At 39.6% G+C, this 16,476-nt stretch overlaps 1 protein-coding gene across 10 annotated transcripts in view; it reads left to right on the top strand.

Annotated features, from left to right (window-relative positions):
- Positions 1-16,476, top strand: part of C12H12orf50 (chromosome 12 C12orf50 homolog) — an 826,751-nt gene that overhangs the window by 301,521 nt on the left and 508,754 nt on the right. For 6 of the 10 annotated variants that reach the window (XM_069627751.1, XM_069627750.1, XM_069627743.1 and 3 more), the window contains 2 exons: positions 7,701-7,811; positions 9,741-9,965. In XM_069627751.1, coding sequence (XP_069483852.1) covers positions 7,701-7,811; positions 9,741-9,965 — 336 coding nt within the window. The remainder of the gene's footprint in view (positions 1-7,700; positions 7,812-9,740; positions 9,966-16,476) is intronic. The other 4 variants (XM_069627746.1, XM_069627748.1, XM_069627747.1 and 1 more) reach the window with 1 other exon arrangement.

Here is a 16,476-nt window from a genome sequence, read left to right as displayed (position 1 = left end):
TACCACTACTACTGCGTTACTGATGTTAGTATTAGTACTACTAGTTCAACTACAAGTAATGTGATAAGTAATCCCACTGATATCAGAAATACAAGTGTTGCTCCTGACACAGTTATAATCACTAATACTGCTACAACAAATATTGTTGCTATTGCTGATAATATGTATAATGCGGCTGATACTACTACAGCTACCTCTACAAAAGTTACTAACATTAGTATAATCAGTAATATTACCAGTGACACTAGTATACCACTGTTGTTACTATCAGTAGTTCTATTACTTCTACTACTACTTTTGCACCTGTTTGTAGTAGCATTAGCATCTAGCAGTGGTAGTATTACCAGTCATATTCCATATTACTATTGCTATGTCGACTACTGATACTGCTACTAGTATTACTGCTAATACTATTACTGGTAGCACTTCTACAACTGATGATGTTAATACTACTACTACTGGTAGTATTAACACTAACTACTAGTATTACTGCTACCGGTAGCAAGCATTGTGCAGGTAGTATTAATGCAATATAAGGTGGTCTTATTAGACACATGTTCTGACATTTTAGTGGGCTCCTGGTTGATTGCAATTCTACAATATTACTGTAACTACCATTTCTACTAATACTACTGGTAGTAATACTCTTCATACTGCAACTACTGCTTAAAAATTCTAATAAATGTCACTTTGAACTTAGAGGCTTCTGGGAAATATCTGCATGCTGGAACCGTTGCCTGTGATACAAGCTTCTTCATTTTAACACATACCTTTCCCCTCCCCCACTTCCATTGCCCTTGGTGCTTGAATTAGAATTGTTTTAGTGCAATGATAGTGTTAATTGTAGTAGATGTAGTAGCATCACCTTTACACGTTGTATCACTGCAGCGACTGCTACTGGTACTATGACATGAGAAGTGCTACTGGTAGTCAAAATAGTACTAGCAGTACTAGTAGCAGCATAGTCATACCACTAGTAGCAGGAGTAGCAATAGTAGTAGCAATGGTAGTAGTAGTAATACCACAGCGACTAGAAATACTCCTGGTGGCATGAGTACTACTGCCACCTGTGTAAATGCTGTAGTAGGAGAAGTAGCAGTAGTAGTAGTAGTGATGTCAGTGGTAGCGGCAATATCATCAAGGCCACCATTGAAAGTTTTAGTAATCATTCATGTAATAATATTAGTATTACTAGTAGTAATTTTATTAGTATATCCAGCATTACTGGCGCCAGTAGTCATGGTGCCAGAATGTATATTATTGTTAGTAGTGTTTGGCTTATCAATTAGTGGTATAATTAGTATCTGAAGTTGAGGTTATGAGGACAGGAGCTGCAATCTAGTAACATAAAGTCGACATAAATAATCCTGTGCTGATGCAGGAGAATCAGGTCATGTAGTATGTGGCATTGGATTGGGGGCATTACTACTAGGCCGGTCCATCTGTTTGTGGAAAGCACAAGAAAACACAATCTTTCACTTTGCACAGTTGCTCCTGCTGTGTATTTGCACAATGTTTTCCTCCCCTTCTCAAGCCCTGCTGAATGGTATAATGTTAGCTCGCAGAATGGTGAACAACCTCAGAAATACATTACTAAAATATAAAAAATAAGAAAGTTGGAAAACGTGTTTGGCTGGGAATATGGCACAAGATATAGAAATAACAGTAAGGATACACTATACTTCTGTAAAAGGGGGATACGCACAGTATATGATATCCGTTTCATTATATGGGGATCTACTGCAGCGCCTGCGCATCCCATTATGACCCCATGCCTCCATTGTGCACTAAACATTGTTCATTTTAGTCACATCTGATGATTTCCAGTGCTGGACTGGAGTTTTCCTGGTGTGTCTCTGCCCCAGGGACCTCTTTTGTGTGCATACACTTCATGTTTTACATTGCATTGCTGCAGAGCACACCAACAATATTGATGCGAGAAACAAACAAAACTCTGTCTATCCTGAAGGGTTATTTGTGTTTCTTGAAAATGGGAGCTTGATGGCACTGATGTGCGCTCCAAATGTGCTAGCGTGGATTGGCGTTATATGCATGCCAGAAAGGCGCCCAGAAGGAGGTGGCTGGCGGCCCAGAGCGGCAGCATTGTAGGAGCTTCCTATATGTGTGGCCCTGCAAGGAAGGGAGTTATCCCGTGATGTGTTCTGACCTGCTAACGTAAATAATTTCTTTTTCAAAGGCCATGGGAGAGGGCTACTTTAAAGGCAGGCCAGTGGAGGTTTCTGTGAGGTCAGGGAGTAGGAGTTCATGAGTTATATTATCTAGAGCTTTCTGAGGGAATGGGGAATTTCAATATGAGCATGAAACATTATTGCATGAAGGAATGCAGTTACTATGAGTAGAGGATTCAAGTGGTTTGAACGCTGCTAGTTTATTTTCTGTAAGTACACATGCAAGACCCATCCTATTAGGAACTCAGGAATGCACTACATACGCAGCTCATCCTTGCTAATGTGTGGTAGTGAGCATGATGATAAGGCAAACCCTAGGCAAAATATGAGCTGTCCACAAGAAAGGCTTCATGAAACTAGCTCATTAAGTCAATAATATATTAACATGGCACCCCTAACCCTACTTGGTATTGGCTATGCAAGAGGTCAAGAACATTGCATTTTTGATTCCTTGCTTGAGAGAGACCCTTGATTCCTGCACGCTGCCAGTTTGTTGATCCCTGAATACCAAGTAAACACAACGTTCAATTGTTCAAGGTAATTGGCTGTAGACCCTTTTTATTCTCTCTGCAATTATATCAATCCATTTTACTTGGATATATGCCAGTCATTTTAATCAACAGTTTTTCCCTTGCTTGACTTAGCCAACCCCTATTCCAGGATATTGGATGTCGACAACAGCTTTCTTGTGTTACATTCTGGAGCACCTCTGTAAGCATAATCACCCTCATTAGATGGTTCATATCTGCCCAAGTACGATTATAACAAAGCACTAATATTTTTAATTCTTCTGTAAACTTTTCTTGTTCTTCCCTAATGTTAGCACAATCGTTTGACAGATCTCTCAGATCTGCAGGGCTCCATGGGGCATTTACCATTAGCAGATTACCTGTATCATCAGTGCTAACCCATGGTAGTTGGCACAGCAGTGACTGTAAATGTGTTCCCGATTTCCCGTACACAGCGCCTGCACAAGTATGAAAATGTAGCTTCCCTCCCCGTGGCGGGGGGCTGACATGGACGGTAATGGCCTGCCATCCCTCGCCAAGGTAGGCCCGAGCAAAGCGAAAGCCTCAGTGAGGGCTGTGGCCCGTTACCAGCCATGTCAGCCCCCAGCCAAGGGGGTGAAAGCCGTTTGTACCCCAGGATGGTTTTTATTGTATTTATTTTCCTTCAGTCGGAAGATGGGCCCAGCGCGTAGTGCACGAGCCCATCTCGTGAAGAAAGTGAAAAAAAGGAAAAAATGGCTGCCTCAATTAAAATGGAAAAGGGACAAGGTCCCTTTTTGAATGACAGAGGCCCTAAGAAACATGGAAAACAATGGCCGCCGTCATCAGAAAAGGGATTGGTCAATCTGTCTTTCCCGAGGAGTGAATGGCTAATAATAGAGCCAGAAGCACTTGCATATGGTACGTGCTGGGGGCGAGGGGGCTGCTTCTGTGTCTGCATGCCTGATCCAATTGGGATCTGAGGTTGTGCACCCTGGCTGGCCGCTGCTTGAGCATGTATCGCTGTTGCTGCTAAAGATTGCGCATTGACATGGCTGCCACCTAAGGAACCAAAAGAATTTACAATATCTTCTCCTTCCTCCTCTTTGTTTCCCTCTCCTGGCCTGGTCTCTAAGACCCAATGAGGATATCAAGCAGTAAGGGTGCCTGTAATGTAGGCAGGTCTCTCCCTTTTCTTTCTTTGTGCTTTCATTTCTGTACCTATTTTCTGGTACTTATCCACCTGTGTCATATAGCTCCATATCTCCAAATGCATGCAATCGTATATTAATGTCTACACATAAAGTAGGCCAGCTTCCTCCCCTCGTCTCGGGAGGATAGCTCACCAGCAACGTGCTCACCTTGGAAACAAGACGACGGACGTGGAGCAACACAGGTTTGATCCCCAGTATTAAGCACTTTATAAAGAACCTATCATATATCAAATATATCCCTTGCCAGGGAACAATATTCTTTTGACTGTCCTTTTCCCATTCTCAGACTTTGGAAAACTCAGCTTTACTTTCATGTCCTGTGGGAGGAATGAAGGGTGTTCTCACTCATCTATATGTATATGTGTATATATATATATATATATATATATATATATATATATATATATATATATATATATATACATATATATATATATATATGTATATATATATATATATATATAAAACAGGAAATCTGTTAGTTGATTTGTCTGTTCCTTATACAATTCCACACAATTCCGCCAATCTGCACCAAATGTTGCATTGTTACCTGTGGTGACCTTCTGGACGTCTCTGGCTACAATACATATGGACATCCCACCCCGTTCCCCAGATTTCAGCCCCTGCACACATGAAATGGTTGCCTGGAAATGGGGAAACATCGACATGAGTGTCTTTTTAAGTGTCTCGATGGAGGGACCAAACTTCAGGTCCTAAAAGGACCTAAAAAAACCATTGCACCGTTTCCGAGATATTTGCACCGCAATGCACGAAATTGGCAAAATGTCAATGTGGTCATAGAAGGACCAAACAAAGCTAATTTTAAGCAACTATACACCAAGGACACAACTCTGAGGTCCCTGTGGGACCTTCAAACCCATGTTTCAAGTCCCTAGGATGCAACGTTTCTGAGACATTTGCCGTGCAATGCACTACACAGTGCCAGAATGAGGCGACAGGTGGGGGAGCACACAGAAGGTCCCAATATGCTGCAGCAAGCCAACTCTCGTCTCCCCTCCACGTCTGCTCCAGGGTATGTAAGCCATTAGCACATGCCCATTCTCAAACTAAGCACATCACACGATAAGCGACTCGAAAGATGGACTTCCAGGATCATTGATTTTCAACAACTAATGACAGTGTTATCATGTCTATCTACATGACAATTGCACACCCCACCCCTTTCCCTGGATTTCATCACCTCAACATACGACATGGTTACCAGAAAGGGCCTTGAAAACCACATTTCAAGGTCTTAGGATGCACCGTTTCTGAGATATTGCACTGAAACACACAGCAACGCACCAGGGTGAGGCGACAGGGGGGGAAGTGTCTTGACGCAAGAAACAAAACTTAAATCAAAAACCACATTTCAAGGCCCTTGGATGCACCATTTCTGAGATATTTACACTGCAACACACTGCAACACACTGCACTGTACCAGGTTGAGGCGATAGGTGTGGAGAGCGCACAACGACAGGTGGCGAAAGCGCACAGTAGATCCCAGTATGCTGTAGCATTCCAACTCTCGCCCCGCCTCCACGACTGGTCCGGGAAAAGTAAGCTAGCTACACGTGCCCATTCTCAGTGCAGTTTACATCAGAGTGCAAAGCACATCAAGCAATAAGTGACTCGGAACAGCGACCTACACGATCATTGAGTTTAGAAAATGAATGAGAGCATCGCTCCATGGAAAACTGTCACAGACCGAAACCTTGTGGATGGAATACAAAAGTATATATCTGCCCGACGGACTATCCCGTAACACAGCTCTTACTTTGAATACAGAGGAACAAGGAGCGACCTAAGCGACATACAAGTTGAGCCCTCCAACAGATACTTTCATGATCGAGGTGATCCCGACAACACACATTGACTCTGATCGTCACATGATGAACGCTGCATGATCTGCGATAAAGGCTCTAACTTTGGGGGAGGGGGTGAGAAATGGGATGGGGGAAAAGTTATGTTTTTACGCGAATCCCATGCATGAAGACAGTGTTTGCGGGACAGACGCGAAATACATGGAATCCTGAGGGTTTGCTTCATTATTGTGAAACATTCAATTGTTCATCTACTGTATCCTTTTTCTGCATAACTTGTATCTGTAAAACTAATAAAACCAAATTTACAACACAAAAAAATGAATGAGAGTTTACTAGCACTAAATAATCCTCCAATTTAGTGTAGCCCAAAATAGGGAAACTAAGGTTGGGCACCATATCGAAACACGCACTTCAGGGACTTATATTTTCCATTAACATAGATTCTGAGACAGCCTATTCTTTTGATGATTTTGAAAATTAATCCAATCATTTTGCATCTGACTCTGTTCCCCATCTCAACTCTCGCACTGCAGTTAGCTCCCCTCTACCTCCTCCACCCTTGATAATTAGTTTACCTGTGATGTGTTTTTTATCATCATTTTTTAATTATTATGCCTATAGTCAGCATACGCCTCCCTTTTTCTTCCCCTTGTTATTGGGCCTGCCCTGTTGCAGTGAAATTCAAATAAGTTAGCTTTTGTGCAGCCTAAGAAGAGACAAGAATCTCATGGGTGGCCCTCACCTCGATACCCCATAAGAGCTTTCAACAATGCCTCTTCGTGCTCTGCTTATGATGCATGACATGTTCATTGCAAAATAGTAAAACAAGACATTTCCATTTCTTACTAGCTGTAAATACTTTTACCATGTCAAAGGGCCTCATTCCGAGATTGGAGGCAGCCATGGCGCTAATAGCGCCATGGCTGCCTCCAATAACGGTACCAAGTCCGCCCTCATTCAATGGGGACTTACCGGTCTAGTCGGACCTTTGCAGGACCGGTAAGTCCCCATTGAAAATACCATTCTCCATTCCCATTTGAGCCCCCATAGGGCTCAATAGGAATGGGGAAGGTGCAAATAACGGTACCGCAATTTCCGGTACTGTTATTTGCTCCCTGGACCCTTTGCGGCTCCCGCTAAGGCCGCCTGGTAAAACTGATAACACCAGGCGGCCTTAGCGGGACCCGCAAAGGGACCTCGGAATAGGGCACAAAGGGATTACCGGCACCGGTGTCCTTACCGGTGCACGTAATACCTTTGCGCCAGACTCGGAATGAGGCCCAAAGTCTTTTGACTTTGTTGGCCAGATTCTCAAATATCTTTCTATGCACATAAGGAATTGTGAGGGAGCGATCTGATACGCCTGCTACTGTCTCAGCTGGGCATAATGAAAGTCTTGACGGTACCAACTGAAAACTCACACCAACTATTCATACCAAAACCACAATAGTGCAAAGTTGCGCTGTCCAGCCCCCTTGCATTCATTCTCCCAACACTAATGAATGACAGGCTCCCAGCAACTGCAGAGTTGCTAGGAGTGCACTTCACTGAGAGGGCTCTTCTCGGTGAAATGTTGGAAAACAAAAAAGCATTTCCAACCCTGTTTAGGGGATGGAAATGTTAGAGTGATGGCCGCAGTTTAAACCCGGGCCGTCACACTTCAAAAACAAATCATGATGGGGTCAGAAATTACTCTGCCATGATTTGCGCCTGTTGCAGGGGGAAGACCCTCATTTCTGCACATGTAAAAGCACATCCCATTTATACATTTGGAGTGCACTTTTAAATCCGCAAAAACAGAAACTTATTTATGCAAATGCTCGAAGGAAGAAAAAGGGAATCTGAATGCATTCAGCTGCCAATTTAGAATTGTGATGCACCTTTATTTGGCGCAAGTGTGGAGATGCGCCATGACTCTCTCAGAACACTCTTGAGCTGTCACTCATTCACAGTCTCCAATATGTCTGAATATTTTGATTTCAGGAAAAGATGGGAGAAAAACATTCAAGAAAAGGTTTTTTGAACACATTGGGAACAAAACACCGATTGAGCTGGATTCTCAGAGGCCTTCCAGCACTCTTCCTAGAGGTAAAGGTATGCATTATTATAATTACATTGGATGTGCCATACCACAGAAAGGTTGTAACGCAATGTGATTTTGGTATATATCCTACTTCAATCATGGTAATAGTAATTTAGAGAGAAATGTATTTAAAGAGTCATAATAATAAGACGTTTTTATATAACACTTCAAGTCTGTTTCTTCCGATTTCTCAGCACTGCAATATATGTGCTGTTATTAGTCACTTTGATGGTACTCAATGTATTGATCTGAGAAGCCTAAAAAGCAGAGGTGGTCCTGTCAGAATGTTTCACTTGCCAGGTGTATTCCCACTCCAGCACTTAACTTTAAATGGGCATGGAAAGGATCAGGGCAAAGGCTGCTGCAACGGTCTGGAATAGGATAGACCATGATGCACCTCATTTCAATAGCTCATGTTAGTCTTTATTGAAAGAAAGCATGGAATATTTGTATTTGATTATTGATGGCGACATGTTTCAAATGTGTTCTGTTGGTTTTTGGAGCATATTTTAGCAACCTCTGTGAACGACCTCTTGGGTAATCATCCATATTACTTATATTGCCCGCAAACCGTTTGATGTAGAACTTTTAAAAACAGAAAACACGTATTTTGGAATGAATGGATACATTAGCTTAAAAACATGTTAATCATATTAGAAAGTCCAAAAGTACAGTACACATTAAATACATGCTGATATGCAGTTAATATATGTGATTCTGCATAGAAATGGTATTCAAATAGAGTTTCAATTGTGATTAAAACAAAAACAAAATGTAACAGGTTTGATTGGTTGAAGGGCCCCTGGCAAATGCACCGTGTGTACAGTACATTTACACCCCATCTAAGGTGAAGCACACACTCCTGAAACAGTGTGTGCATAAACCAAAATGGCAATGCAACGCAGAGAGTGGAAATGGTAGACCCACACTTCCTGATGGTGTATCTGGGGTCCTCCTGGCCACTGCCCCAGTAGGTGTATCTAACGAATTTCCCAGACGCGTGGTCTAGAAAGGAGCATTAAGGTAAAAATTAAGCTTTTAATTTGCGTCAATTAACAGGCGCAACGACATATGGATTTAAAAAAAGCACCTTGATTTTTCATTTAAAAGATATTTTTACTTGAATTGGGAAAACTGAAAATTCATTTTACACAAAACTTCAAAAGTAGGGAATTAAAATATTTCCACTTCAAATTCGTATCCTGGGTGAAATGCATCAGGGCAACTAAGGATTGACTCCATTGAATGAGAAACCCCCCCAATTCAAACAATGGAACATTCTAATTGTAATGTTTCAGCAGAGCATCTTCATATTTGCAACCAGTAACAAAGACGGGGACTCAAGTGCATAGCCCATGTACACATTGTTGCAGTTTGGCCCACATGCACCAATTGCACCCTTTAAGTGGGCGACAACTTTGGTGCAATGCTAAGGAAAAAATCACTGATGCTTAACTGAAAACTAAACAAACGTAATATTCTAAACTAAATTCCGATTAAAAATTGTATAACTTCAAGTAACTCCAAATGACATGCTGTTGTATTCACTATTGAGTTTTTTAAATAAAAGTAAAGATGGTCTGCTTAAAAGGGCGACTAGTGTGGGGAAGTATGTGTGTGTGAAAGCGTTCTTTTAGATAAGGAAAGGCCGACTGAATGTAGTTAATATTTTCCATACAGAGAAAAACGTGGGCAAAAATTGCACTCTTTTTGTTCCTATGGGGGTGGATTTTCACCACGCTAGAGAAATATTATGCTTTTCTTGTTGCTATTCCCGCAATGACAACACACAAAATCTGACGCACAACTACAGGTTAATCTATGAGAGAATTACCTTCATTTACATTTCCTCCAGATGTTAAGGTCCATGTCAACAACCTACAATATTATGATCCCCAAAAAGCTAAGTCTATATTTGTTTTTTACATTTTCTTAACTAGCACCTTCTGGAAGACCGAAAATAAAAGGAGTTTTTCAGAACAATAAATGGGCCAAGACCCCTACAGATAAGGATATGTCTGGTATGCCGCTTGCACATAAAGTCACAGTGAAGAGCCCTCAATCAATTCCTTCAACACCTGCTGTGTCACCAGCTAGAGTTAGCAATACCGTGAGCACTGTGCCACCTGTCACACCCACAAAATTGAAAGAGAATCCTTCTCCACGTGAGTATTCCAATATATCCATAAACCATCTACACTATGGTCTATTTTAATCACTTGATAAAAAAGAGTATCTTTGAAATCCTGAAAGATGAATCTCATCATTCAGGCCCTTTGTTTTAGAGACACTGCTTCTTTTTTTTTGCCGTTTCAACAAGATAACATCTTTATGTACTGTATGGTCAGACATTTGCATTTGTAAAGTGCACGGGATCAAAATGTTGATTGTCATATTTAAATGTTTATAAACTCCCTAAATGGTTCATTCTGGTCCACCTGGAGAATCCAGCAGAATCTTCCAGCTAGAAGGACCTCATTATTCACTGGTACAATAATCCCAGTGGACCATGAATTTGCATGCCTTCCACCACAGCCTGTGTTTGATCTACAGAGATCTCAACATTTCAGGCCTGGGGGAATCAAGGAATGGTAGGTGCCATGTCAGCTATAATGTCCATCAATAAATATTGATTCCCATGAACTGCTTTTTTCCGATATAGAAAAAACTGGCACATTCTGCAGGACTCAACCTACTCCACAATATCTCTCTTGCTGGCTTCCTGTTTCAGTTAAGGATTCCAATACGTTGGACACAATGAAAACTGATGAATGATTTTTTTCTATGGTGTCCACCCATATATCATGAGGATCTCTGGGAACATGGGCATTTGATTATTGTGCTCTCTAAAATGTGACACATTCCCAAATTGCCCAAGGGCCACATGAAAGTGTTCTTGATATCTTTCTATACATTTTGTTCCACCACGTATGGGTGTCCTCTATTGCAACAGGAAGAAGAATGGGGCGGGTTTGTTTTTATAGGACTGTGATATTATGGAAGAATACAACCAAAGTCAATGGTTGGTGATATGGCATCAAAGTGGTGTGAAGTTAGTAGCCCTTCTGTCTCCTATTGAAGCATTGTCATACAAGTGTCAGGGCTCCCAAAGGTAGTTATTAACACAAGTTAGGTTTTGTTATGTTATCTTGTTCATGTATAGCACTCAAAGCCAAGAGTATTGGGGTGCTCCTGTAGTTAGAAGTAAAGAGACCCCAATTAAGGGCGAGGCCCCTACTCTACTCTCAGTCAATGAATATCTGGAAGTGCCTCCCCATTGGACAGTATTAGAATTGTGAATGAGACCATTCAGATTTAAATTTGAATTACTGCAGAATAATCTTGCAAGAAAGGGCATTGGTAATTGCCAGCTATGATGTAGGTGCTGTATTTTGTATGTTTGAAAAACGTAAACATTATGTAATTTGTCAAGGCTAAGCAATTTAAATGTAGATGCTGGGAAATTGTTCTGCTAACCAACTTGTTGGTCACTGAGCCCATAGAAAGGAACTCTTTGGCTCCAAAAAGATTTGAAGATGTTTCACATTCTAGAATGTGCACAATTCCTTCATGGTATAAATGTCCGGTGCTGTAGGCTCTTGTTGCTGAACCCCACAGTCCCTCGGAAAAGTGTGGTCAACAACTGAGTTCAGATCCAGCGGATATCCCCACTTCTACAAGGGAAAGGGGAAGTGGAGAAAATAAAAAAGGACACAGATTCAGGTCTTCTGTAAAGGCACTAATCTGCAGAAAGTGAGAGACAAGAAAAACAGGTTACAGTCAATCCACTTTCCTACTACCCTCCAAATCCCAATAAATAGTTATTCCTCAGCAAGCAGCGTAGAGGATTTAAAAGTAATTCTTAAACTTTAGCAGAATTCTTTACTCAGCAGAAATGTTCTTTCTTTCCAAAAGCTTTCCTTGAATAAAGTCTTTTTGGAATCTTTACATTTGACAGGCTGAACCTTAGTTGCTTGGTTCAGGTGAAATCAGAAAATGACCTGTTAAAGACTCCAATCAAGCATTCCCACTAAGTCAGTGCCTTGTCTGGGATTGCTCAAGGGAAGCCCTTATTTATATATTTTTATGACCCATTATACTCTGGATGATAGCCCTTATATAACGCCCCTCTCTTTGAATTCCCCTGACCTCACTGAGCCAAGAAGCAGGTTTGTTTTGCAATTTAAAAGATTTGAATAATTAAACAATATATATATATATATCACACTTTTATAAATAAATTGATAATTGATAACACACTTGTGAAAATGCTTTATATGGTTCATGGAAATGCAAGGTGGAAAAAAACAACACAGGAATAAACTTGATTTGATTTCAGCAAAACATAATATAATCACTTTTCCCCTTTTGGCAATTCACCCCCCCTCTATCCAATGTAAGGAGATGGAAGTAAACACACAGTCTTCAGGAATACAATCACAGTACAATACGAATTCAGTTCCCCCCTAGCAAGCTTAGAGAAACCAGGATGATTTTAAACACAAAGGAAGTGGGGACGCTTTAGCAATATAAGACCAGGCTATTGTGAAGTCACCCACTGTGCTACTAACATCACTATTGTCGGACTATCAAATACTACGTGAACACATCATAAGATGTAAATTATATGTCTCTTTTTATTTGTGTTTTTTATGTATAATGAGTTGTACAAACGTGACCTAACTGTCTGTTTTATTAGAAAAATATAATAAACTGATGACGTATTTTTGCTAATATTGAGCCTACCATCTCTTTATATTTGTTAAAAGATTGATGGTCTCTGAGTACATGGCTTTGGTGTGAGAGCTAGTTATGGTGACCTCTGGTGAGGATATGTAAAGGTAGTTTGTTGGAAACCCCTTTCTTGTTTCTCTTTGATTTTAAACACAGGCAAAGTACTTTAAAGGTGGCATGCAAAGAAGGGAAAAATATGCTAAAAACCATTTTAATTCCCTATAAGAGATTCAGGGTGGGTGATAGCTACTTTAAATTAGTTCAGGATCACTTTAGAAATGCTCTATGAATGATTGTCAGGTTGCAAACGAATTTCAGCAAAGGAAAGCAAGAAGCTGCTATTTTGACACGTGAAGAAATTTGAGCCAAATCGCAAATCACGGCACTTTTTCCGAGTGCGTCGAGCGCGATGGTGGTCAGTCATAATCTCGAATTTACAAATCTCGAAAATAAAAATCTCTAATTTTTTTGACTGAAAAAAAAACTCGAAAGTTATAATATCGAATTTTTTTCTATAATCTCGAATTCTCACTGCAACTTTTTAACTATCATATTTCAGGTAAGTACAACACAAGTAATGAAACAAATAACACAATCTGTACTTAACTGTTTAGGTTTTATTTTTTAATAATTTTTCTTTCTGTTATATGTTTTAACAACTTGTTTTAAATTTATAAATTCATTAAATGAAATGTAATTTATGTAATATTAAATATATATATATATATATATATATATATATATATATATATATATATATATATATGTCTATTTAACCAATAATATCTTCTGTATTTCTTTTTTTTAACTTGTGATATATGTACATTCCACTATATGGTGCTATTGCATCAAGAATAACTAGTCGTATACATTTAATCTTTTTGTTTGTTTACATATGCAAATGCACGTTACGTTTGCCTACGTATGCGTAAGCGCCATTTTTAAAGTTCATTCAGTTTTGGGTTCTGCAGCGGTCGCGTCTCCGTCCTTTTGCTTGTGGATTTTATGGATTTTTCTTGGTTTTTTTCGATGGATTGCTATTTTTTCCAATGGATTTACCTGGGCTTGACGGATTTGTATTGCCTCTTCATTTGGATCATGGAGCATCGTCTTTTTTTTAGTTTTTTTTTTTTTTTTTGGAGTCGCACTTTGTTTCCTGCCTGCTTTCGGATTTTACTTGGTTTTTTTATGGAGCAGCTTGTTTTTTTTCGCATGTGGACTTTTCCTGGATGTGCACTTTATTTCCTTTGTGGATTTGGATTTTTCTTCTTTTTTTTGGGCATATTTTACTTGGAATAATTTTACAAACATCGTTTCTAGGACTTTCTCATCTTGGATTGTGTATTTTTTCTTTTTTGCTGATTTGGTTTTTTTTCAGATGCTTTCTTGGGTTTTTTCCATGGATTTCTGTTCCAGATTCCGTATTTTGGACCACCTGGATGTCGTTTTTGGATGTATTTTGGCCATGTCACACTGGATTGGATAGGTTCCTGAACCGTAAGTGTTTTTTTTAACATTTTAAGTTAAATGCTACCGAATCCAAAAAGGTTTCCTTATTTTGTGGGTCAAAATTTTGTATTAACTGTACCAGTTTACCCTCGTAGTCCCTGTATTTTTTTCTTGTTTGTGCTTGGTTAGCCAAATAAATTGTTTGTGCTATTTTAAATTGCTGGTGTTGTTCTTCATTCTGTAAGTCCTTTAAAAAATGCCATAATGTGGGGTTGTGGATGTTGAAGTTTTTATTCAATCTGCTATGCCATCCCTCGAGGACGTTATTTGTTGGAGGTTTTATTTTCCAATGTTGCTTGGTAACAATTCCATAATTGCACTGGGTATTTTGGCCTGCGTCGTGTTCCATTTCTAGTTAATTGTCCTACCCATGTGTTCTCAAACTAGTCTAATAAATCACTATTTTCTTCTTCATGATTTTTGTAATAGTCAGTGTCAATTAAATGTTCATAAAAATCAATAACATAATTCACCTGTACAAATGCCAATGCAAAAAGTTTCTTAATGTTAAACTGATAGCAACTCTCCTCTGTGTATTTAGTGCTTAGGCCTAATTTTTGTAACTTGCGCCATATGCTTTGCGTAAAATGAAAAAAACATCCTTGAATTCTTGCCTCTTTGTATACTGATGAAAATCCTTTAATTTGTGAAGATTCGTAGTCCATGATTATTGTTGTTGGGTTTGAATCAGGCGTAGTTTGCTTAATTTTATTAAACACAATTCTGTATGATTCTTCAGTTTTTTTTTACATTAATATATACACAAGTGGTATGATTTTATTGTTTATTGTGCCATGTATTGTGTAAAACTGGTGAAATGGTTGCGGGCACACCTTGAACGTTGCGTCACTTTGCCATTTGTCACTGTGAGTTAGATGGTGAAAGTTACTAGTAGTGGAGAATATTAATATTTTCTCAGTGTTCAATTCAAGTGTGGCATGGTGAAAACTTTCTCCGTTTTTTGTTAATTTGAAAACATCCGGAATTGTAATGTCTTGAAATAACACTGGTGCAGGTGGTAGATTCTCTTTCTGATGTCTAGTTCTGTTTATTGTATGTTGCATCAACTTTTCAGCCGGTAACTGTGCCGTTATATGTGTTGGTATTTGGTCACAAACTCTTGCCAGTAACGATCCACTTGCTTCACCGTGACTTTCTTCGGCTTTTCTTTTTAGCTCTGATAATGTTTTTTTGATAATAATATTTGTTTGGTCTGGCAGATGGTTATGTTCATTTTTACTTTTCACATTCGTTCCCTCTGTAATCGCTCGTGCGCTGCATTTATTTTTTTTGTATTCAGTGCATTTCCAGTAAACTTGTTCATTTTTCTCGTATTCCTTATGGAAAACGTATCCATTTAAAATCAACTGCCTCCCTCCCTTTTGTGTGGCCACAAATTCCACTTTGCTTTCCATTTCGTATTCTAAAACAAACAAAAAAAAAAAGTTTCCTGTCATATATTTGTATGTCGTATGACTATTTTATGTTTTGTTACATGAACGTTTTATAAATAGTACCTGTTGTCTTGTGAAGTAAATCCAATCGATTTCCTGCTGTACCGTGTCAAGTGATGTTCTGTCAGGTAATGATGGTTTTCCTCAACCGTTATTGGTTTCTTGGTACCTGAACAAGGTTCTTTACTCGTGGTTGTCATCTATGAGTTTAACCCTTTCTTACACTCTTGTGTTGAGTATGAGGAGTGAGAGGATGGGTGGGGGGGCGGGTGGGGGCCGTTGGCCGCGGGGTGCCGGGTGAAGGGGTGGTGGGGGGGTTGGGGGGGAACCCCCCTCATACCAAATGATACTCTTGTTTTTTCTTTATTTCCACTTATTCATATTCGTAATTTTTTTTGTTTTCGATATTTTAATTCTAGGTATATATTTTCGATATTTCCATTTTTCGATATTTTTTTTGAGATTTTTGTAGTTCGACCTTTTTTTTCTCGATATTATGACTATAAACCGAGCGTGATTACGGAAAAAGTATAATGAATAGAAAGTCGTTGGAAAGCTCAGAATCTTAGCTTTAATATGAAAGTTAAATCTAGTTTCTGGCACAAACGGTTTAAGAGATACGGACGATTTCATGAAGGTAGATTCTCAAAATAAAAGTAAAGCTCAGAATGACAGATGACAGTTTTGCAGCTCTGAATCAACAGGAGGGACACGATTTCTATGATGCAGTTCTCAATAGGTTAAAATAGTTTGAATTAGATTATTTTAAACTAAGAGATTGGTTTTGCACAGTTCTGGCTGAGTACTCACAATTTATTATGGACAGGAATGTGACTTCGTCACGGATCGGGTCAGGATTGGCTGCGGTTCTCTCGCCACTGGGTACTGGTTCTGCGCACAGCGATCTGGGTCAGCTCTCAGCAATCTGGTCTGGGTCTGGTCTCTCTGGATCTCTGGTCTCTCTGGATACAGCACTGCT

Source organism: Ambystoma mexicanum, chromosome 12 (genome assembly GCF_040938575.1).
Source record: "Ambystoma mexicanum isolate Mex_15411 chromosome 12, UKY_AmexF1_1, whole genome shotgun sequence".
Classification (NCBI taxonomy): domain Eukaryota; kingdom Metazoa; phylum Chordata; class Amphibia; order Caudata; family Ambystomatidae; genus Ambystoma; species Ambystoma mexicanum.
Note: the sequence above shows the minus strand (reverse complement) of the source record. Positions and strands in the feature narration are given on the sequence as shown.